The 22,091-nt window shown below is 36.5% G+C and overlaps 3 protein-coding genes and 1 non-coding gene across 4 annotated transcripts; 2 read left to right on the plus strand and 2 right to left on the minus strand.

The window, feature by feature from the left end:
* The first annotated feature begins 5,264 nt into the window (after positions 1-5,264).
* LOC110687346 (cardiolipin synthase (CMP-forming), mitochondrial-like) lies at positions 5,265-8,998 on the plus strand. The gene is made up of 8 exons (XM_021863988.1): positions 5,265-5,957; positions 6,836-6,902; positions 6,973-7,047; positions 7,233-7,284; positions 7,940-8,025; positions 8,111-8,185; positions 8,279-8,373; positions 8,460-8,998. Exons 1-8 carry the CDS (start codon positions 5,494-5,496, stop codon positions 8,551-8,553), a joined length of 1,008 nt encoding a protein of 335 aa, XP_021719680.1. The 5' UTR covers positions 5,265-5,493; the 3' UTR covers positions 8,554-8,998.
* A 127-nt stretch (positions 8,999-9,125) lies between these two features.
* On the minus strand, positions 9,126-12,713 carry LOC110687345 (pentatricopeptide repeat-containing protein At1g61870, mitochondrial-like). Its single transcript, XM_021863987.1, has 2 exons — positions 12,239-12,713; positions 9,126-10,564 (listed from the first exon to the last, which is right to left on the minus strand). Exons 1-2 carry the CDS (start codon positions 12,600-12,602, stop codon positions 9,726-9,728), a joined length of 1,203 nt encoding a protein of 400 aa, XP_021719679.1. The 5' UTR covers positions 12,603-12,713; the 3' UTR covers positions 9,126-9,725.
* A 3,560-nt stretch (positions 12,714-16,273) lies between these two features.
* TRNAW-CCA lies at positions 16,274-16,345 on the minus strand. The gene has a single exon. It is a non-coding gene; the product is annotated as a tRNA-Trp (tRNA).
* Positions 16,346-17,500: 1,155 nt separating this feature from the next.
* LOC110687347 (tobamovirus multiplication protein 1-like) lies at positions 17,501-21,830 on the plus strand. Its single transcript, XM_021863989.1, has 11 exons — positions 17,501-17,971; positions 18,668-18,758; positions 18,842-18,894; positions 19,734-19,826; positions 19,940-20,011; positions 20,115-20,187; positions 20,266-20,311; positions 20,422-20,485; positions 20,911-20,964; positions 21,224-21,301; positions 21,393-21,830. The coding sequence occupies exons 1-11, from the start codon at positions 17,819-17,821 to the stop codon at positions 21,483-21,485; spliced, it is 870 nt and encodes a 289-aa protein (XP_021719681.1). The 5' UTR covers positions 17,501-17,818; the 3' UTR covers positions 21,486-21,830.
* The last annotated feature ends 261 nt before the right edge of the window (positions 21,831-22,091 follow it).

Raw genomic sequence — 22,091 nt, forward strand, 5'->3', positions numbered from 1 at the left:
ATTCCCTCCTTTAAATTTATTAATATAATAAAAAATAATAATTATAATAATAAATAAACCCCTCTATTTTCTCTAACTTAATTTTATAAATAAATTTAATAATTTCCCATTTTATTTCCATTTATATAAAATTTAATTAAATTGAAACAGTTGGCATATTACAAGTCTAGGCCTGCAATTTTTGTTTGTTACAACATTACAACTATGTATTGGCTGCACGACCATATGTATGTGATTAGGTTGACAATTTGTTTTTAACAGAATTAGTTATCTGATCTATTATTTTTTTTTTCCTTTTTTATTCAAGTTTATCTCTTTTTTTCCGTAAACTTTTAACTTTTTATTGGCTGATTTTTAAACTAAGGTGTATATAATATCTGATCTTGGTCAACCTCGTGTCAGCATCATCCTAGTAGACATTAATTAATTTTAATGATCATTTAATCATGTATGCATGTACTTGTACTTTCTAAATAGATACATGATCAAATGATCATTAATATATACTTGCAAAAAAGGCTTTAAATTTATATAATTTTCGTGAATTAAGACTATATTCTTTTCACCTTATTTTCACTTTACTTAAGCTCTAATGAGTTTAGATACGATAAAGAGTAATAAGTTTAGATAAGATAATATAAGATAAAAAGTAATAAGTTTCGATAAGATAAAGAGTAATAAATTCAGATAAGATATGAAAAAATTCAGATGAAAAAAATAGTACATTAGTTAGTTAAAAATTAGTGTATTTATGGTGCGAAGGAAATAAAATGGTGTAATAAAAAACGTAATATTATTTCATCTCAAATTCTTGATCATTATTTCATATTTGATTTACATAAATTATATCCCCCCCCCCACCCCTCTCTACTTTTTCTTCTTTTTTTTTTTTTTTTCTTGGTGTAAGTTATGCAAGGATGTTTGACCAAACATTTAAATAACAGTCAAAAATAAATAAACAAATAGATAAATAAATAGTAGTCTAACAACATTATTTCAAAAAGTCGGAAGAGCATGGTACAAAGACTAAATGTATATTGTATACACGACTACATTAAGATAGAATACTACAATAATATGCGTAGCATTATTGTCAATGTTGTGTGATTAACTACTAAATGAAAGTTGATGTTTGTTGGAAAGTTGTAAGGTTTTTGTTTGGGTGATTGGATAGGTTTTAATTTATAAAATCAGTTTGGAACAGATGAGCCATATAAAACATACCGTACCAAGTAATACATATTGACATCATGACATATATGACTAGTACTAGGGTCAAGGGAATGATCAATTTGATAACTTAATTAGTAACAATAAGTCAACAATTTACTATTTTAGCAAGGGACAAGACTCTATTACGATCACTTGAGAAAAACAAGTTTTTTTTTTTTTTTTTTTTCTTCGTGACGGGAGAAAATCAAGTTAACATAAGGTGTGATAACTGATGAGAGCTATAGGGATTAAGAATTACTCAAATTCAATTTACAATTTATTAAGTTTTAATAATTAAGGTTTAATAATAAGTTTTAGTAAAGTCTTATAAGTTTAGATAATTTTAGATAACTTAAAAGCTATTATTTGGTAAAGGGTTTTTTTAAAAGCTTTTAGCTTATTGAAAACTATTAGAGGTTTGACCATTTTAAAAAGCTAATTTTGGTATTTGATAAATAGCTTATAAAAGAGTATTTTGGGGTCAAAAATCTCTTTTAGAAAAAGCCCCAAAAAATTGTTTTAGAAAAGGCTCATTATAAGTGAAAGGAATGGTGTCCTTCCAACAAGTGTATTATTCCGATAGAGGGTTCAGAATTATTAGAAAGCTAATTCTTCAGTAAGGTCAAGTGATCGGAATGCCTAGGTAAAGGCCGCTTCCGATCAGTAATATTAATGTACAATTAATATTACAACTTAATCTTGACTGAACCCTTCGGGTCGAACCCAATCGAACAACCGATCCGAGACGACGAATCAATCCGAAGGATTTGATGAGTCATCAGAGTATTACGAACAAAGACGTCGGATATCGAGCTTAGAGCGTCGAGACCGAGCGTCGCAAGTCGAGTCGAATTTAGAATTCGACGAGACGTGAAATCAATCAAGTAACAAGTTCGAGCCTAGTCGTAGCCTCGCATTGGCCTAGCCATGTGAGTGCTAGGCTAGGCAAGGTCCCAAGCATTGTGTGTCTAGCATCCCCTAGCACACGCACATCACATGGCACAAGCATCGCAAGATGCGTGCATGCGTGTGGTGTGGCTGTGCATGCGTGGCTAGACGTGCTAGCATTGCAGCGCTAGCCATCGCATCGTGCTAGGCATGGGCTAGCACAGCCCGCAAGCTGGTGCGTGCTTGCTAGCATGTTAGGCCAAGCACCCAGCCATCGCTAGCCGCAAGCATCGCACATGCTAGCAGCGTGTTGGGCTGTGCGTGCTTGCTAGCGTGCTAGGGCCTGGCCCATTGCTAGCAGCAGCCTCGCACATCGCACAGCACCACGTACCAGCCAGCAGCGTGCTGGGAATGCTGGGTTGTGCGTGTGTGCTAGCAGGCAGCAGCCTAGTCGCACACACCAAGCAGCAGCGAGGCATGCGTGCTGGCTGGTCTTGTGCTGGCTGGCTGCGCATGTATTGCGGGCTGGCTGTGCGTGTGTGCTGGCTGGGCTGCCCAGCCTTAGTGCTAGGCGCCAGCTGGCAACCTTGACAACCAAGGCAGGCTGCCAGCCAGCCACATGGAGGAGTGGTCCGGTTTCTTGTGTGGGGACCAATGGTTGGTCTTTGCCTTGGGGAGCAAGGTGGGTTGGTCCCCTCCCTTGGTGGTCCTCACCTTCTCCCTTTACTCCCATTGCCACTTGTAACTTGTTGATTAAATTGCAATTTTATTTTGTTTTGATTAAAATAAAATAGGGAAATTGCAAATCTCCCACATTGATTGAGAATTGGAAATCAAGGTTCATTTCCCTATAAATACCCAAGTTTTGGGATTTGGGAAGAACACTTGAGTGGAACTAAAAAGGCATCTCCTTAGAAAAGTGAGAAAACCTTAAGTTCGTAAAACTCTAGTTTTTATTGGTCAATTCCTGACTAACCTTCGGGACTAGGACCGTTCGGGTCGGGTTCGTGGGTACGAGCCGTTGGAGACCTTCGCATTTGCGGGGTTCGAGTTTTCAAGTAAGAGCTCGGGATCGAACGAAGCACGCGCCAAGGGTATGAATGTCTTTTCCTTCTCTCTCTTAATTGTTGTTTAATATGTGATTGCATGCTTAGATGCCTTAAATTAGTGGGCGGGTCTTAGGCGGGTTTCTCTTCCGCGTAGAGTCGGACTCTACGAAACCCAACAATAAGAAGCTTTTGAAATTAGCTTATTGAACAATTACCTTTTTGAGTACTAAATACACTTAAATAGCTAACAATAAACAGTTGTTGACCAAACACTTTTACACAATCAGTTATTTACAACTGGCTAGTCAAATCATCTAATATAATCAGCTAGTCAAACCAGTTAATACAATCAACTATATCAATCATCTAACAGCTAATTATCAAACAATACCATATTTGTTAAGTTTAGATAAATGAAAGTCAAGTAAAATCAAAGAATATACCCTTCTTACTTAAACAACATACAGTATATATGTAGATAGATATTACTAGTAATTATCATCACATAACAGCAATTTTTATATTTATTGGGTTTTTTTTATCTTGTTTGCAACTTTTAAAGTTTTACCATTTAGAACCCTATTTAGGCATGTATAGAGTACAGTAATTATTAAATTATTATATGGAGTATCATTTTAGATATCACCTTCATTTAAAGAGCACTAGTTCATGTGACTTGCAAGTTGCAACCCTATGGCACAACATCACCTGACATGAAAAAAGCATAGGTAATACCCTCTCCGTCCCTTTATTTTTTACCCATTGTCATTTTTTGGGGTCAAACATTGAAAACTTTGACCATAAATTATTGTTAATCTATAAGAGATAATATAATCACGTAGGATCTAATTAGATTCGTCTCATTGTATATTTTATAAATATCACATTTTTGTAATTATTACGTGTACGGAAATGAAGATATTTAGGGTTTAAGATATGTCTTAGAGACCGTGAAAAGTTTGATGGGGCAAAAAAATAGGGATAGAGGGAATACATGGGACTCGTAGTCTCATAGACACAAACATGCTATCATGTTGATTCATGCGTATTTGGTCGACCCGTCGACCTTATAGAATCATTTTTTTATAAAGGAAAAATTGATATTAATAATCCCAACTTTGTTCCATTTTCCTTTAATAATCACAAATTTGGATTATTCTGAAATAGTCCCAACTTTGGGGGCTGTTTACTTTCTTCAATCCCAAATCGGTCAACAAAAATCAATGACCCATTAAATCAAGTCACTTGACACGTGTCAAGTCATAATTGGTCCAAAAAATTTATAAAAAAAATAAAATAAAAAATCACAAAACACCAGCCAGCCTCCCCTTCCTCCACTGGCCCACCCTAACCTCCACCCCACTGCCCAGCCCGCCGCGCCTCCCCCACTCCTAGCGTCGCCGTTTTCCTCCTTCCTCGAAACACCCTCCCATTCCCTCACGTAACCACCAAGGAAATTCTCCCCCACTCCCAAAAACCCCAAATCACTCCTTCCCCCACCCCGAAACCCTAGCTGCTAGGGTTTGATGGTGGGGGAGGGGTGTTTGGGGGTTTTCGCGAATAGGGGATGTGGTTTTAAGGAAGTTTCGAGTGGATGGAGAGGTTTCAAGGGAAGTTGGGGGTTTCTGATTGAGAAAGCTTGTCAAAAAAGGAGATAAGAAGAGCAGTGGAGGCGAGGGGGTAGCAGCACCGGCGCGGGGGGAGGGGAAACCGGCGCAGGGGAAGATAGTTGGGGCAGCCGACCGTCGTCAAAGGGGTGGTAGATCGGTGTCAAGGGTTTGTTGGTTTTTTTTTTTCAATTTTGTTTTTTTTTTTAAAAAAAATTAACCAATTAACTTATTACACGTGTCACTTAAAAAATAAATAAAAATAACCCATTTAACCGGTCACCGGTAACTGAGATTGAAGAAAGTAAACAACCCCCAAAATTGGGATAAAAGTGGGATTATTAAAAAAAAAATAGAACAAAAATTATTAATATTAATTTTTCCTTTTTTAATTGGCATGTATTTTTGAAAAATTCAGCACAATGTGTAAATAGTGAGCTAGGCTATGGACCGAGCCTAGCCAATTTCAAATAAATGAGTTCGACACGAGGCACGCCTCACAGGTCGCAGGAGCCACAACCGTATGTAACTTGATTCCTTCACAATGACAACCGGAATAAAAATGGATAGCTAGTCAACCACGTGTTGTGCCACCTCTCATCTTCTTCCCATCTAAAAAACCCTGCTTAAACCTCCATTTTTTCTTTCTTTCTTCCTCCCCAATTAATTTAATCACTCGTTATTATTATCAAAAACAATCGAATTCCATGTTCAGTTGATCTCCAAGCTCAACAACAATGGCGATCTTCAGATCCCTTCAGAAGATCATCAAAAACCCTAATCTTAAAATCATCTCCAAAATCAAATCCCAACAACCATTTTCTCGAAACCCTTTTCTCTCTCCTCTTCATTCTCAATCTCGCTTTCTCTCTCCTCTCTCCTCTGACGTCATCATCTCCCCTTCATTCTCTCTCTTCAATGGACCCCTCTTCCTCTCTTCATCTCCATGGATGCTCTCTCAATCTGCTACCCCACTTCTTGTTCGAAGCGACGTCATTTTGCCCCGTAGCTTGAAGATTTTGCAGAATGCTAAATTAGGGTTTCCGATCAATTTAGGGTTTGTTAAGCCTTCTTCGGATGCGAGGATTGAGAAAATTGATGCTAAGGTTGATGTTAATGGCGGTGGTTTGGTTGATAGTATTGTCAATTTGCCTAATTTCGTCTCGTTTGCGCGGTTGCTTTCGGGTCCTTTACTCGGTTGGTAAGCATTTCTTGTTCAATTGCTCTTAAATTAGCTAGTATACTTTCAAAATTGCTGTTAGTGATGTACTTTTGATAGTGTTATGTTATGAACTATCAAGATTCAAGAACATAATTTTAGTACTAGAAGAAGGCTACTATGATTGGTTCTAGATGAGCTACAATGGCATTACAATTTACGAATGGGGGAGGAAGTTTCGAGCTTGTGGCCTATTGTGCACATGCCATTAGAACACTAGGCCAAGACCTCATTGGTTGATCACTATTATGTGTGACAAACTATTGTTTCAACATTGTGGTAAAAGAGTGAGTATATGCTCTATTAATTTCGAATTAGAGAGTGTCATTCTTTTAGAATGATACTTCGTATAATGTTTCTGTTAGCTTTAACCCGGGATATGAGTTTATGAAGAAGACTAGACAAATCTTTGTCCAATCGCAAAGTTTCATTTGTGGCTTTATGTGGCCCAGGGGGGAAGAGCTACGGTGAGTTTGTTCCCGGTTTCCCCTTACTCTATCGCCATTCACAAGACTAGAAATAATAAGGGCTACGGTCCTGTAGAGACTATTGTAAAGGCAAGGATATGGTGTAGATTTTTTTAAAAACCACTATAACATGTACGCAATTGTGTCGGTTTATGTAAATGAGTGAGAGCAGTCAGCAGTATGTTGAACTTATGCACTTATAGGATTTTGGTTTGACTGTCTTCATAACTTATGTTGAACTTATGGTTGCTAGTGTTTTCCTTTATACCTGTGGCTATTGCTAGTTTCATGCTGTCTTTTGTTGGTCCGGAGGATTTGGGAGGTGTTTGGCTGATTGACTGGAGAAGAAAAAGGAGGTTTTAATGTGTGATCTGAATATCTGATTATGTGCAGGATGATTGTAAATGAATGGTATCTTCCGGCATTTGCAGGATTAGCCATTTCTGGTGCTTCTGATTGGGTGAGAATGTCTTTCAATCTTGTATCATCAGATTTTTTGTATCAAGACCTAAATCTTTTTGTTTATGTAGCTGGATGGATTCCTTGCCAGGAAGATGGGCATTAATTCAGTTGTTGGCTCCTATCTAGATCCTCTTGCGGATAAGGTAAAGGAGCATTAATACTCTCTTCCAAGCTTCATTCTTTGAGAAATTGCACACACACACAATACATATAAGAATGATACACTAAAATTCTCTCTTCCAAGCTTCATTCTTTGAGAGATTTCACACACACAATACACTTGTCCACTTATCTTAAAGGTCTGCAATTATGCATTTTGGTGGTACAGGTTTTAGTTGGATGTGTTGCTGTGGCAATGGTAGAGAAAGGTCTTCTACATTGTAAGTGACCTATCTGTTTACATGTGGGTTAGGAAAAAGAATCATGTTCCATATTGCATATATAGGCTTTGTTCTTATCAAGACATGATACACTTGCTGAGTTTATTCAATGCTTGTGTTTCTTTTTACGGATATTAGCAACAGCTTAGTAAATAGTTCTATGTTCTAAATTAAATTACAGCTTCCTTGATAATTGCGATTAAAAAAGTTATAAGATTTTTATGAAAGGAATTGCTTGTTTGGTTTAGTTTGAGTTGCAAATGTCATCCCATCTCCTCCATTTGATGTCTTATCTACTTCTGTGGAATTTTCGTGCCTTGAGGAATAGAACACAGCAGCCAAATATAAATTGGAGTCAATATGTCTCATTAAATTTCCCATTTTCTGGATCCTGAAGTTTTATATTTTTGCGATGGTTCAAGTGTTACTGTTGTGTTCATTATTTGATGAACCATTTGAATCAAGTCTGGGATATGTGTTTGAATTAGTTCTATGCCATTCATGGATAATTTGTTTGGTTCAAGTATATGCATAAATATTCTTGCTTTATAGGCTTGGGTGTAAAATCACACACACAGATAAGGGCATAAGTCAGTACTCAGTAGTGTTTACATGTTTGGAGAACTAATTATGAAGCTTTGGTGGTAATGTGAAGCTGGGCTTGTTAGCATTGTGGTGCTGCGGGACGTAATCCTTGTTGGCGGTGCTTTCTACAAAAGAGGCAGTAGCTTAAGTTGGAAGGTCAGTCTCCTCTCATGAATTGGTAGTTTTTGTTAAGGGGGAAAAAATATATTTTGCTGCTTTACAAACAGAGATCTTTGTACAGTGGAAGAGTTGGTACGACTTCTTCAACATTGATGGAACACATCCCGAAAAGATTGAACCTTTATTTATCAGCAAGGTGAGTTTAGGTTTTTGTGGAGCTCAGTTCCCACTTCCTGGATTGTGTTGTGGGGCATGTGTCCTCTTAAGGCCATGACAAGTCTTTGGGCAGGTAAATACATTTTTCCAGATCATTTTAGTCGCTGGTGCCTTGCTGCAGCCTGAACTTGGGACTCCTGAGACACAGACATACGTCACATATCTGAGGTATATTGGTGAAAGAGTATAGTTGTTTATACCATTTGGTTGACATGAGCTACTAAGCAAAGCTGGATATATGTAATTTCGTGCAGCTGGCTTGTGGCTTCTACAACAGTAGGTTCAACTGCAGCATATGGAGTGCAGCACATGAGGAACAGATCACTCTCTACAGTGAGGAGCCGTTAAGGTGGAATATTCACCGCTTCACTCTTTAAGTTGCTGAATGGTTTCGCTTGATGGAAATGATGTGCACTATGCCAGAGTCGGCCTGTCAGACTCTTCTCTACGTCATGCATGAAGTTTGTTCTTTTCAAGCTCACTGTGTAGTCAAGAGTGGATCATTTTTGAGATCCTGAAAGCTATAGCGAATTAGCGATGATCAGACTCCAACCTCTCGAGCTGCAAGATTTTTACAAGTGAGGACTGATTACAAAAGAAATGGTAATTAGTCCTCCTAACCTGTACTTTGCCTTTTTGTAAATTAATAGTTTAGGATGTAGATGCGGCGTAAAGGAATGTAAAAGGGAAGATGTACTGTTGGTCTATTGTCATGAGTACTATTCCATTTGTTGTTCTCTGGATTTCATGAGTATCACAAAAGAACACAAATCCAGGATTATTGCTTTTTCTATCTTCCAATTTTGAATAATCATTACAACAGTTCTTCAAAAAAAAATAAAAATTGCAAAGCCGTTTTTAACAAGTTGAAGCCAAACAAAAACATATTTTGCACATCAATAATATGGCGCCAAGTTGAAAGCATAAAATTCTCTTCCACTTTACATGAGATCTCGCATGTAATGCTACTTATACAAAGGTGTGCACGTTAGAGAATTCAGAATTCCAGCCCTCTTTCTTTCATAAATCACTACAAGACTAGTGTGTGTGAGTCTCACCCTGCAGCTGTTGAGATATTAATGATAGATCTTTGTATCTCAATAGCAATAATATCCGCCTCAGCTATAGAAGTAATGGTGTAATACAAAGTAGAGAACACGCTACACAGAGCTGTTTTAAAAAAGACGTCTACAAAATAGCAAATCTGAATTTATATGTTCTCTAGCTAGATTTCACAAATTATTGCTGCTTTCAAAACAATAATTAGAACAGCAATGATGAGAGTGGCCATTAAAAAAGCACCATCACTGGGTCAACAAAGAAAGGATTCTAAGGAAATATCAGCAAGCAAAAAGAGCTAATGACCTTATCTTATGTTGAAAAAGCTTAGTATCTAGGCTTAAGAACAAACAGGAGCTTTTACAAATTACGAAGTAGTATCCAAGCAGACATCTCGGCTACAATGTTATTAATCGTATAATATCCAACAAAGCATGTGAAGATCAATTCTTTAGTCCCCCCTACTGTGATAGCTTCTCTTCAGTTTCTTTCCAAAGATCAGCATTGTTTGGGAATTTCTCCTTCATTAGAGCAACAAGCTCCTCAGCTTCATTAGCCTTTGAAACGCTCACCAGACCTTCCACAAGAGATTTAATGGTAGTAAAATTCGGAACCCAATTCTTCTCTATACTCTCCTTGGCAATCTGCAATGCAGTCTCATAATCACCACCTTGGCACAAGTAGTAAATAAGAGTAAAGTAGCAATCAGTGTCCGGTTTACATCCATGGTTGATCATTCTCTTAAACAACGTCTTTGCATCCTCAAGCTTCCCTTCCCTACAGAACCCATGGATCAAATTAGTGTAGGTATTTGAATTCGGCTTGATATGCCTTTCAAGCATCCCATCCAACAGAGCCTTAGCCTCGAATGACCTTCCCAACTTACACAAACTCTGGATCCTGACATTATAAGTGCTGAGCCCTGGTTTCAACCCATGCTCTTTCATTAACTCTAGTACTTTTCCCACATCCTCAAACTTCTGCTCCTTGTAAAACCCAGCAATCATATTAGTGAATGTTGTTGCATTTGGCTTAAAATTATTTCTCCCCATCTCAGCCAAGATTGAATAACCTGAAGTCGACTCACCCGCCTCACAAAAAGCCTTGATCACGGTATTATAAGTTTCAATATCAGGCTGAATGTTATACGTTTTTGGAAAATCCGTAAAAATTCTCTTGACCTCGTTATTTTTCTTAGCAACAATGCAGGAAAACAACAAAGCATTGAGTGATTTGACAGTCCTATGTATACCCAGTTCTTCCATTTGCTGAAAAGTATCAATGGCATTTTGAAGCATACCTGCAAACAGCATTGTTCATCAGTTTGTTGGCCAATAAAAAAGGTAAACAGGAACTTGCAATTTCAGAGATCAGCTGGGTCTGGACATCTAAGTTAGAAACAAACACACCATGTGTTCCAAATTTCTAATCACCTCAAGTTCACTTATCTGAACTGATCTCAACCTATCTCAACATATCAAAACTATTAACAGTTTGTTTGGATAGCAAAGTGGAAGAGAAAGAGAAGGGAGGGAAGAAGAAAGAAGAGGGAGGAATGGAAGGGGAGGGAGAAAGTAAGATTACATTTTCCCTCCAAATCTTTCCAACATTGGAGGGATTTGGTTTATTAAAGAGGGAGGGTTTTTTAAAGAGGGAATATGAATCCGTCCATTTCCCATCCCTTCCCCCCTATCAAAAGGTATCCAAAGAAGGGAGGATGAATCCCTTCTTTTCTCTTCTCTTCCTTTCTCTCCAATTCTCTCAATCCAAACAATGTGTAAAACTTACCACATTTATCAGAAACTTGATGCAGTTGCCAGTTATAAATTAACTTGGGCGGCCCCCTATTGAAACACATCTGAATTGTGGATTGTACTTAGGTATTCCTTTGAAACTTATCTGCACTTATATAAATTTATTAATGTCCCTATTTGAACTTAATGAAATTCTCTTAAGGTGAAAAGATTCGAATGGTTTCACTAACCCACTTACCCACATCAATCAATCAATCAATCAAAGCCTTACCCACATATGCCCAGAAAATTTTGAGTTCTGAGCTGTCAGATTGACATAGCCTTCTATACTCCATCACATTGGCAAGTTTCAGAGTTAAACAAAAGCTGAACATCAAGATTAAGAACCACCACCAAAATTACTCCATCGCATACCCTTGTATATCTCCATTGTTAAATACCTTAATAATTGCATATTTAATCTCATTCTAGCTTGCCCAAACCAAAGACTTTCCCTCTTAACTGTCTTATATACTTACATATGTTATATCCCTCATCTAAAACTATCTTTCAGAGCCAAATTCAGCCAGAACAATGTAACTGATCACTAAGTTCAAACATTACAAATTTCCCACCATAATCATCCCCCAAATCCTGTTCCAACGCCATTCAACTTCACCCAATACACACATCAGTTCAAACTGACAAAAAAAACCCAAAAACCTAGTTTTCACATCTAAAAGGGATTTCAATTCACAGTTCAGAACAATTCAATTTCCAAATTGGCTCATAAAAAGCTGTAAGAATCAGTAATTTCATCACTTCAGTCGTCGAAGGTAAAATTAAGTCTATCCCACCTTCAACCTCAAGGAATGAACAGAATATATACATTATCCAACTCCTTATAATTTGACTTTGAACTGACCCAACACAATACTCAGCAAAAATTACAACTTTGAAACAATACTGAGGATTTAAATTCAAATTCATCAACAGCTAGCAAATTTGAAGTTTAAACAAGAATTTACACAGTTCTAGCAATAACAATGGATTAATTTACTCAATTCATCATTTCCCATACCCAAATCCAATTCTATATCAAACACAAAACAAGATTTTCCTACTCCGTATTAATTAATTCCTCAATTCACAGTTCTTGCAACAACCCAAATAAACAAAATTGCTTAATAATCTATTTAAATGAAAAAAATAATAAGAAAATGAAGAGAAAAGTTTCATACCAGCTTGCCCATAAAGTACAATAGAATGTGAAATGAAACGCTCGTTTCGCAAATCTGGGCGTTTCTTAAGTTCCTCAATAAAAACGCGAATACCCTCGAAGTAATTCGATTCAGTGAGCTTAGAAACGGCGACAGAAAAACAGACGCGATCAAGGTGAGATTCAGGGGTTAAGGAAGCTGCTCTGCAAATGTCGAGGATTTTTTCTGGGTTCTTCTCAGTTTTTAGGAGAGAAAGAGCTGCCCTAGATTTCTCTTTGCTTGTTAAGATTGTTTTGGAATCTGAGCTTAGGATTGATGAGGGAGATAACGAGTAGTTTCGGAGTTGAAGAATTGATCTTGATCGAAATCTGGCAAATAACGCCATTGATGAAGGTTGAAGAAAGGTTGAGGAGAGAGAAAGAATAGGGTTTTAGTTTTGGCTATCGGGGGTTTATGAAGTTTTTTGCTAAAGGAAAAGTCAAAAAAAAAAAAAAAAACTTTCAAAACCTTGTTTTGCAAAGAAAAAACTTTTTAAAGGATTCTTTATTTAAAAAAACCACCATAATCATTTTTTTTTGTTTAATAAAATCTGGATTTTCTTTTCTGACATTAACTCTCAATTTCAGGCGTTGACCCATGATTTATCCTACTTTGCAGCCTACATTTGGATAAGCAAAAAAGAAAATAGAAAATAAAGCGAAATAAAACAAAAACCCACTACTTCCCAAACAATCAGACCCACGAATTCCCCCCTCTTTTTCATTCACTTTGTTGCTCTGATTTCATCAGCATCCACGTATCATCATCATCAACGGCCATAATCTCCGATTCAAATACCATCATCTCTGATCTCACTCGTAATTTGAGTTAGTTAATCGCAGCCGTCCAATTTCTTTTAATTCCGTGCAATTGGACCCGATAAAACGGAGCGGCCTGTCACGGGTCATCTCCCACACCAAGGATGGGCGTCAAGAGGGTCACTAGGCAGCAAGGCAACAATCGGGGCTAGGGGGCTTGCCTTGGTGCTCAGGTAAGCACTTCCCCCTAAAGAGCTTTATATTGCACCTTGCTTAGAATCCTAGTGAACACCCACTTGACAGTAACACAATAATGGGTCGTTTGGAGACCCAAATGAAGTCCAAATGGGCCCAAATTTGGGGGTCCACTGTATTTTGGGCCAAGGAAGACGATGGTGGTGTCAGTTTTCCGAGACAAGGTCCCGAAATACGAGTTTTGGCAGCAGGTAGTCCGGAAAACGCGAGATGCTTCTAGAAGGTTCCGGAGCTATCTACGAGGTTCTTTTGAAGACTATTCTAGAGTGGATGACTCTAGAATAATCAAGGAAGGTCTGGTACATATTAGGAGTCTTTTAGGTCTCTCTACATATGTACATAACTCTTGTAAAGTTCTAGAATGTTCTAGTGTAGTCCTTAACATTCTAGGTAGGAAGTATGTAGAAACCTCCTTGTATGTATGTTCCTTTGGAGGTGGGAACACTCTAGATTGTTGTAGACTAGAACCCTCCATTTGAGGAGGTTAGGAATTTTCTAGAGAAGCATGTAAGTAGGATGGAGCACTATAAATAGGCTCCAAGGCTCATTTGTACATTTAAGTTGAGAGATCAACAAGTTAAGAGCTATAAGTTGTGAGCAATACAAAAAGCCTTTCTTAAGCACTTGTGTTCTCTTGCAACTCAATCCTTTCCTTCCAACACTTAGAGAGTGTGAGGAAAACTAAGGCACGAGGGTGCCAAGTGAGTGATCGGGCATACCAGCAAGGGTGATAGCTTGGGTGCTCAATTGTCTACGACACTTAGTCGTAAATTCGGACTAAGGCACTAAGGGTGAGTGCTTAGTTCAACCAAAGGGGACTTGTTAGCACAAAGGGATCGTGCTAGCAAACTTATACTAGCAGCACAAGGAGTTGTGCTACGTGGGCACAAGGGGTAAGTGCCAAGGAGAAAGCCTGACTCGTCTTACGACGGACTGTAAGCGGGTGGCGCACGGTGCGTGACTAGGGCAAAGTAGTCGGCACGTGACAGGCCGCTCATACCCATTGGAGCAAACGCTCCTTGCTTCTGCCCAAAATTAATGAAATTGGATGATTGAGGAGCGCCTGCGTCATAATGAAGAGCGCCCGCTCTAATGGGTCATCAATTTGGGGCTGAATTGGTGCTTGTTGCTACGATTTGTGGGGCTGCCGAATTCGATTGGTGGTGCTGCTGGGCAGTGTTGCTGCTGTGTGCGGCGGCTGGTGGTGGGTCGGTGCTAGGAGGGGTGTGAATGGTGGGCTATGATGTCAATTGTGGTTCTGTTGTGGGGATAATGAAGGTGGTGGCATGGAGAGTGTTGGGTGGTGAATTGAGGTGTAGGTTGCGGTTTGGGCGTTGATGGCATGAGGGTTTGGTTCGGTGGGTGTGAGTGGTGAAACGGTGGTATTGTGGGGTGAGGGATGCTGCTGACCATTTCGAGTATAGAGCTAATGATTTTACACTTAACCTCAATTTATAGTTGTAGTATTAATGGCAAGCTGAGAGAAACCCAATTTGATGTGATAGTGTTGCAGAGCATTCATGGAAGAAAGGGGAGAGAGAATAAAGAGGAAATTCTTTGGAGGGAAAATAAGAGGGAAAAATAAAAAGGGGAGTGCAATTATCAAAATAAGTGGCAGCAAGTAGGAAACTCGTGGGTCAACGCCTGAAATTGGGAGTTAATGTCGAAAAAGAGAGCCCAGGTTTCATTAAAAAAAAAATTGATCGTGATGGTTTTTTTAAACAAAGAATCATTTAAAAGGTTTTTTCTTGCAAAATGAGGCATTTAAAAGGTTTTTTTTTTACAAATTTTCCTTGCAGAATTGGTTGCTACACGTACTCGTATGTTGGCTAGTATAGGTCTAATTGATACGGAGTAGAACCGTTGCATCGAAATGGATACGGATGTTGCATGACTTTAAACTCATGTAAATACACGGGATATAAATACGAATAGGGTAGAAATTTGAAATCATTGTTGATTAGTTTAAAAATAAATAAAATTGTATGATTATATAATTATGTAAGATAATAAAAGGCACTCTTTTATTTATTTTTTTGAGAGGAGATAAATTGATAAAAGGTACTTCGTAATAGATTATTGCTAATGCTGTGAATTCGTAAATGTAAATGTCTCCAAATTTATTTATTTATTTATTTATTATGTGCTTAAGAAAAGAGGGAAAAAGAGAAAACTTTACCATGTAAGAAATGCATTGAATTTACTAGCTTGTTAAATGCTCTATACGAATATATCGGATACAGAACACACCACCTTCATAAAGTGTTTATCCAAGTTAATACAAAGTAGAATAACTGAAGCTCATAGACACGTAGTAAAAAAAAAAAAAAAAAATTAAATAAATAAATAAATAAAAGACTAATATACATTTATGTTGCAAAATCATATCCATTAGACCTTGAGCATTTACACAATGAATCAACTTTTCTATTTTACTCCGTATTTTTTAATCCCTTTCAATGATTAACCTAGTTAATGAATGGAATTGTGCATTAGATAAACTGATAAAGTGATTACATCATTTGGGTGTCCTAAATATAAATAAAAGAGAATACTTCATTTGGAATATAAGAAATGTAATGAATTTATTTACTTAATCCAATGTATTGGATACGAGATACGCCACCTACATGAAGTGCTTGTGTAACTAAAAAATCAATGAATCTCCATAACATGTAAAGGTTAATAAAAATGTTTGTAGTCGAGTGCACTTTCATGTTGCAAAATGCATACCAACAATGAACCATTAGCACTTACACTATGAATCAATTTCTCAAATTATTTTTAACATCTTTACTTTATATGATTAAGAGAATTAATGATTGCGTTGAAATTTTAAACCATCTTAAGTTCCATTTGCTCTCCTACAACTTAAAGTCTCTAATACTCCTCTCTATAATTTACAGCAACTTTTGTCGAAGAAAAAAAAAATACTGCAAGTGACATCTAAATTAAATGGATTAAGATTTAAAAATTAAAATATCCGTATTATGATCGGGGGGTTTGAACCCGACGTGAATCGAACACGCAACCTTCTGATCTGGAGTCAGACGCGCTACCATTGCGCCACGGATCCTGCTATTGATAAATTGGCTTTCTTAATCAATATTACCAAAAACTAATTACCACAAATACAGCTATTAATTACTATTTACTGCAGTAATTTCATTATCATTCCAAATTTACTTTCGCATTGGACTTTATCTAATCTAAGATCGGATTGGATTTAATATCATTTCAATAATTGGATTTAATATCATGTCACTAATTAGATTTACTATCATTTTAGTTTTAAGGATAGTTGATGATCATATTTTGCAAAAGTGTCAGCAATTATTATAAAATTTAAACTATCTCTATTAATTTAAGGCTAATCATTGTACAATTCATGACATAAGTATGATATTGTATTGTGAAATTTAAATAGACCTTTTAGTAAGTAGAAATGTAAAATTAAGTGACATCTAACCTATAAAACTTTACTCTCTCGAGAAAAAAAACCCCATAAATTAACAAATTAGGAGGATGTTAATTCATATGAACTCAATTTTGATACCATACTTAAGGATCATCAAGATCTAAATTTCAAACTGACAATATCACACGCTCTTCTAAACAACTCGAGACTCATACACAAAGGCAAGAGGAGTTAACTTTCAATGGAAGAGAGAACCATTCCCCCACTTGAAATTTACTCAATACAATATATATACAAAATACAAACATTTAATGAATTAAGAGTTAAATTTAGACTTTTGAAAATGAAGTAAAGAAATTAGGGAAAGAGGGAGTAGCCAACTATCAATTGCTTTTATTGTTGCGAAATGTTCAAGAAAAAAAAGAACTATCAGTTATAAATGCTAAGATTTCCAACTTACTCACATTACACGAAAATAAATTGTTTTTTGGTAAGGAAAAAGACCTAATTAGACTTCAACCTTTACGTGTTTTTTTTTTTTTTACCTACTTTTTACATGACAAATTCTTGAAAGTGATAAGAAAAGATAAGAATGCCTCTCAAATACGGGGGATTCTAGATTAAGTTATAAGGTAAATTTCTTGCCTATTACACAAAGTCTGTTTGTTACTTCATATTATGCAGAATTCATCTTTATTTTGTTGGTAAGATAAAAGATTATATTGGATCAATACCTCTCATAGGTTGAATCAGTCCATCTATACAGGTCAACATTTGACAGTAAATAGGGTGGTAAGAGATTCCTCTAATCTATCTAGATCGTAAATATATTACTCTGTACTCTATATACGAAAATCATTATGCAACGGAATAATAGAGTATACAACTAATAATTTTGGAAGAGGGAATAAACTTTCAAAATTGAAATTGAATCTAAAATCAAAAGCTTTAGGTATCCACTAGTCAATTCAAGCATTGACCTTGCAAGAAACCCACAAGACTGTTTGGTAATAAGCTTTATTCAAAACACTGGAAGCTGACTTCCACTAATCTGCAGTGATTCTTCTTCTCCAACTTTTTAACCCAGAAAAAATATTCTGGGCAACTCAGAAAATTTTGTGGGAATCAACAATGACATCTGAATTTGAGAAATTGGTGAATAATGTTGGAATTGGAAGGTTAATTACAAGTTGGTGGAATGAAATCAATGACTCAGTAGGGTGGCAAGATGCCATCTTTTTCACTCTTTCTGCTCTTTTTACCCTTATTTCTTCTGTTGCACTGGTAAGTGGTAACTCTCTCTTTCTCTCTCCTCCCTTGAATTTGTTCTCGAATAGTTAAATTTGTAGTATGCTGAGAATTATTTGTTGGGTTTTCTTTATATTAATTTTTATTAGTAAATTTTATTGGAGAATCTGAATTTTGATTGTTACGATGATGGAAATGGTTGTGTTTGGATGATGTTGGGAAATGGGATGAGTATATGGGAGTTAGTAAATTTTTGGTTTGAGTAAAATTGTTAGTTTAGGCCAATAGGCCTGGGTGTAACACTGTAACTAATTTATTTGGATTAAATTCAAAGTCCGATTAAAATCGAGCCGAATTATTTTGGTTTAGATTGGATGTTTCGGACTCGATTTTATTAAAAAGCTGGATTTTTGGTTTGATAATGATTTTGATACATTTGCTTTTTATTTACTCATACAGCTACTTTTGTTCTTTTACATTATGGCTGATAATCTTCTGTTTAATGTCAGAAAAGGGGGAGGAAGGGTGAAAAGAATGATAATTGGATTTTTTGAAATTTTTTATGCCAAAATGTCTATCTATTTAATGTATGGTGAGGAAACTTGAAAATTCAATATTCGGTGTGTTTTCCAGTGAGCTTAGTGCTTCTGTTTCTTTAAAGGGGATCACTTAATGGAATTTGCAAAGTAACTGTTTTCTGGTTGTTCTCAATTATAAGTTTATAATCTGCAGGTTCAGTTAATTAGAATCGAGTTGAGAGTTCCCGAATATAGATGGACTTTACAGAAGGTGTTTCATCTTATGAACTTCATTGTAAATGGAGGTGATTGCTAGATTCTGTATTTTTTGAGTAAAATGGTTATTATTTGTTCCTATGTGTTTTGACAATGAGTTTTATATTTTCAGTTCGGGCAATTGTATTTGGCCTGCACAAGCAAGTATTTATTTTGAGTCCTAGGGTAAGTTTTCTTCCTTGCCTTAGACGTTCTTTCCTTACTTTGGCTGGTGTTGTATTTTTTACACTCTATGCACCGTGAATCGGTCATAATGTGATTAACATATCAATATGTATTTTGATACTATACAAGCTAAGAAACAAAATGCAATCATGAAATTGGCAGTAGAATTAGTCTTTCATTAAGGGTTAAGTACTTAAGTTATATTAAAGACTTTGAGTTGAGATACAATACCCATTTTCTCTGTGTATGTTTTTACCTCTCCAACATGCAATAAGTCATCTTTAATCATAGTGTATGGTTTTAAAAGCATTTAAGGATGGAGGGAGTATCACTTTATTATCACAATTCCTCTCTGCAGTCTGACATGTCAATGTAACCATCATGCTGGATTACTGGGGGATTTCTTGTATGCCTTGTAATGACTGAAAAAGATTATTACTTGTATTTTCCTTGCACAAGTACATACTGCCATTTATGATTCTTAATTCCCAATGATTAGTTAGGGACTTAGCTGATAAAATTTATAAATATATGGTTATGCTATTTTTTCATTTGAAGGTTTATTTTTTAGAATGTTTAGTTCAAACCATGAAATGTAATATCATGTCTTTTCCATCATGCATATTTTTCTCTCATGTTGGCCCATGAGTCTATGACTCGCTGTTCTTGAATGCATAAATCTTCTCCAGCTATCACTTACCAGGAGTTGTCTCTTTTTATAGTAGTCTCTGAGCAAATTCTAGAGCATGCAAATTTTGACACAATGCACTTTATTCTTTATCTTTGGAAAATTTGTACAGAAATGTGCATTGACATTTTGTGTATCTATCCTATAATAGGTTTTAATGTTGGTGTTACTGGATCTTCCCGGACTTCTATTTTTCTCCACATATACTCTCCTTGTCCTGTTTTGGGCAGAGATTGATCATCAGGTAGAGTCTAATTTGATGTTTCCATGCTTACATTTGGTACCGAAGTTGTAACTGACAACATCTCATTTTAGCTCCTTTGCTTCCTAACAAGTGATTACTAATTTAATCATCAGGCTAGATATCTACCAGCTGATAAACTGAGGCTTGTTTACATATTGCTCAATGCTGGAATTTACTTCATACAGGTTTATTACAACTCACATTTACTTGTATGTTTTATGTCAGTGATATGTTACCAGTTTGCTTACAAAAGGTTTGAATCCACGATATTAACATATTGTTCTTTAGGTTTGCATCTGGATTTTTCTCTGGCTGTATAACAATGAAATAGTGGAAACCGTTGGACGGATCTTTATTGCAGGTTCTTTTTTTGTTGATGATGATGTTTTGTTTTGGGACCACTATATCGGTACTCTCATACTTCTTTAAATTCTGTCAGCTGTCTCACTTGTTGCTGCGATCAGTTTCTTGTTCTATGGACGAAGGTCAGGTTTTAAATGTTTGATCCTCTAAAGTTGAACACCGATGCAGATTTGTTATACCAATATACTTTGTAATTGTGTTTACTAGTTGTGTTTTCCCTGAATGACTCCAGATTATTTCTAATGCTGAGACAGTTCCCAATTGAATCGAAAGGGAGAAGTAAGAAACTATATGAGGTTTGTGCTTTTATCTGAAACATTTTTTAGTCCAGTATCACACATATATTTTTCATGGATTGCATTTTCTCCATACACAGAGTAGTCTTTTGAAGAATTGGATTGAGGAGAAACCTTTAATCCTCTGCCTAAAATTCAGATTTTCATACTTCTAATCATGTTTTCAGAAGTTTAAACAGATAACTTCAATTTCTAACATTAGTTGACAATCTTGAAACTTCACATACATTTGAGGCTAGTCAATTTCTACAACCTCAGAACTAGAAATTTGAACAGATTCTAGTGTGCCTTTAGTAACGAACCAAAGCTGCTCCAACCGCATCCAAATCCCAATATTTCATATTCCCTCTCCTCATCCTCTAAGTTCTTTTTTTTTTTTTTCCCATAACATAAAGATCTTAACTTGCAGTTTCTGACATTGCCAGGTTGGATCAGTAGCAGCTGTATGTTTCACCTGCTTTCTCATAAGATGTATTGTGGTGAGCTTCTTCTTCTTCACTTAGGTGTCATAAAAGTCTTTTTGCCAATTTTCTATGTTTGAGCTTAAACTACCAATGTTGCTTCCTGCTCCTACTTACCTATTCTGCTTAACTTGGTAAGGAGTATTTTGGACTCTTTATTTCACGCCAATTACTCGACACTTCAACATGTTTGGACACATACCTGTGTCTGAAAACAAGTATCCTAGTCTGTTAATTCAGTGATTAGGCAATGTGTATTGACATTCACCTGATGTAGGTACTCGTGTCTGCATTTGATGTGGATGCCTCCCTCGATGTATTGGATCATCCAATCCTGGACTTTTTCTATTACATGGTATAATTTTTACTCCCATCAAATTGTTGTTTTTAAGCCTAAATCCTACATGTACCTGAGACATTTTTTGCCAATTATTTTATCGATGCAGCTTGTTGAGATCTTACCTTCGGCACTGGTCCTTTTCATCTTGCGAAAACTGCCTCCAAAAAGAATCTCAGGCATATATCACCCAATCTGTTAGACTCAGGCGCCACATCTTCAGCCCTGCGGTTGGTGTTTTCCTTTGGGATGCAATTCTTCTCAATTGCAAAGCCCTGCGGTTGGTGTTTTCCTTTGGGATGCAATTCTTCTCAATTGCAAGAGTTAAGACACTGCACAATATTAAGCTTCAACAAATTTTGTCATAAAGAATTCCTGGACTATTGATTAGTATGCCCTATGAAAATCATAATTCGTTTTGATTAGCAAATGACAGCTCTTTGCAGCTAAACAATGGGAAGTTTTTCCCTAATTTTTGTAGGGTTCTATGGGATCGTGTTACAGCTAGAAGGGCATATATGTCATGGATGCCTTCTTTGTTGCTTCAGTGGTTGCAAATTGCACTACGCAAAGATGGTTCAAAAACTAAGCACAAAGTTTCGTGCCAACACTTTTGCTGCACAAGTCTTGTTTAGGGCCGATCTTGAATTGTTATCCTTTTAACTAGAAAGAAGCAAAGAATAATTAGTAAAGCTTTTCTCAGAATGAAAACTCAACTCTGGGTTTTTCCCTTTGAGTCGTCTTCTGTAGACAATGCTTAACACCATGGCAACAGCAAGTACAAAAGTATTGTTTACTCCAGCTTGAT

This window comes from Chenopodium quinoa, unplaced genomic scaffold (genome assembly GCF_001683475.1).
Source record: "Chenopodium quinoa cultivar QQ74 unplaced genomic scaffold, ASM168347v1, whole genome shotgun sequence".
NCBI classification, from domain to species: Eukaryota; Viridiplantae; Streptophyta; class Magnoliopsida; order Caryophyllales; family Amaranthaceae; genus Chenopodium; species Chenopodium quinoa.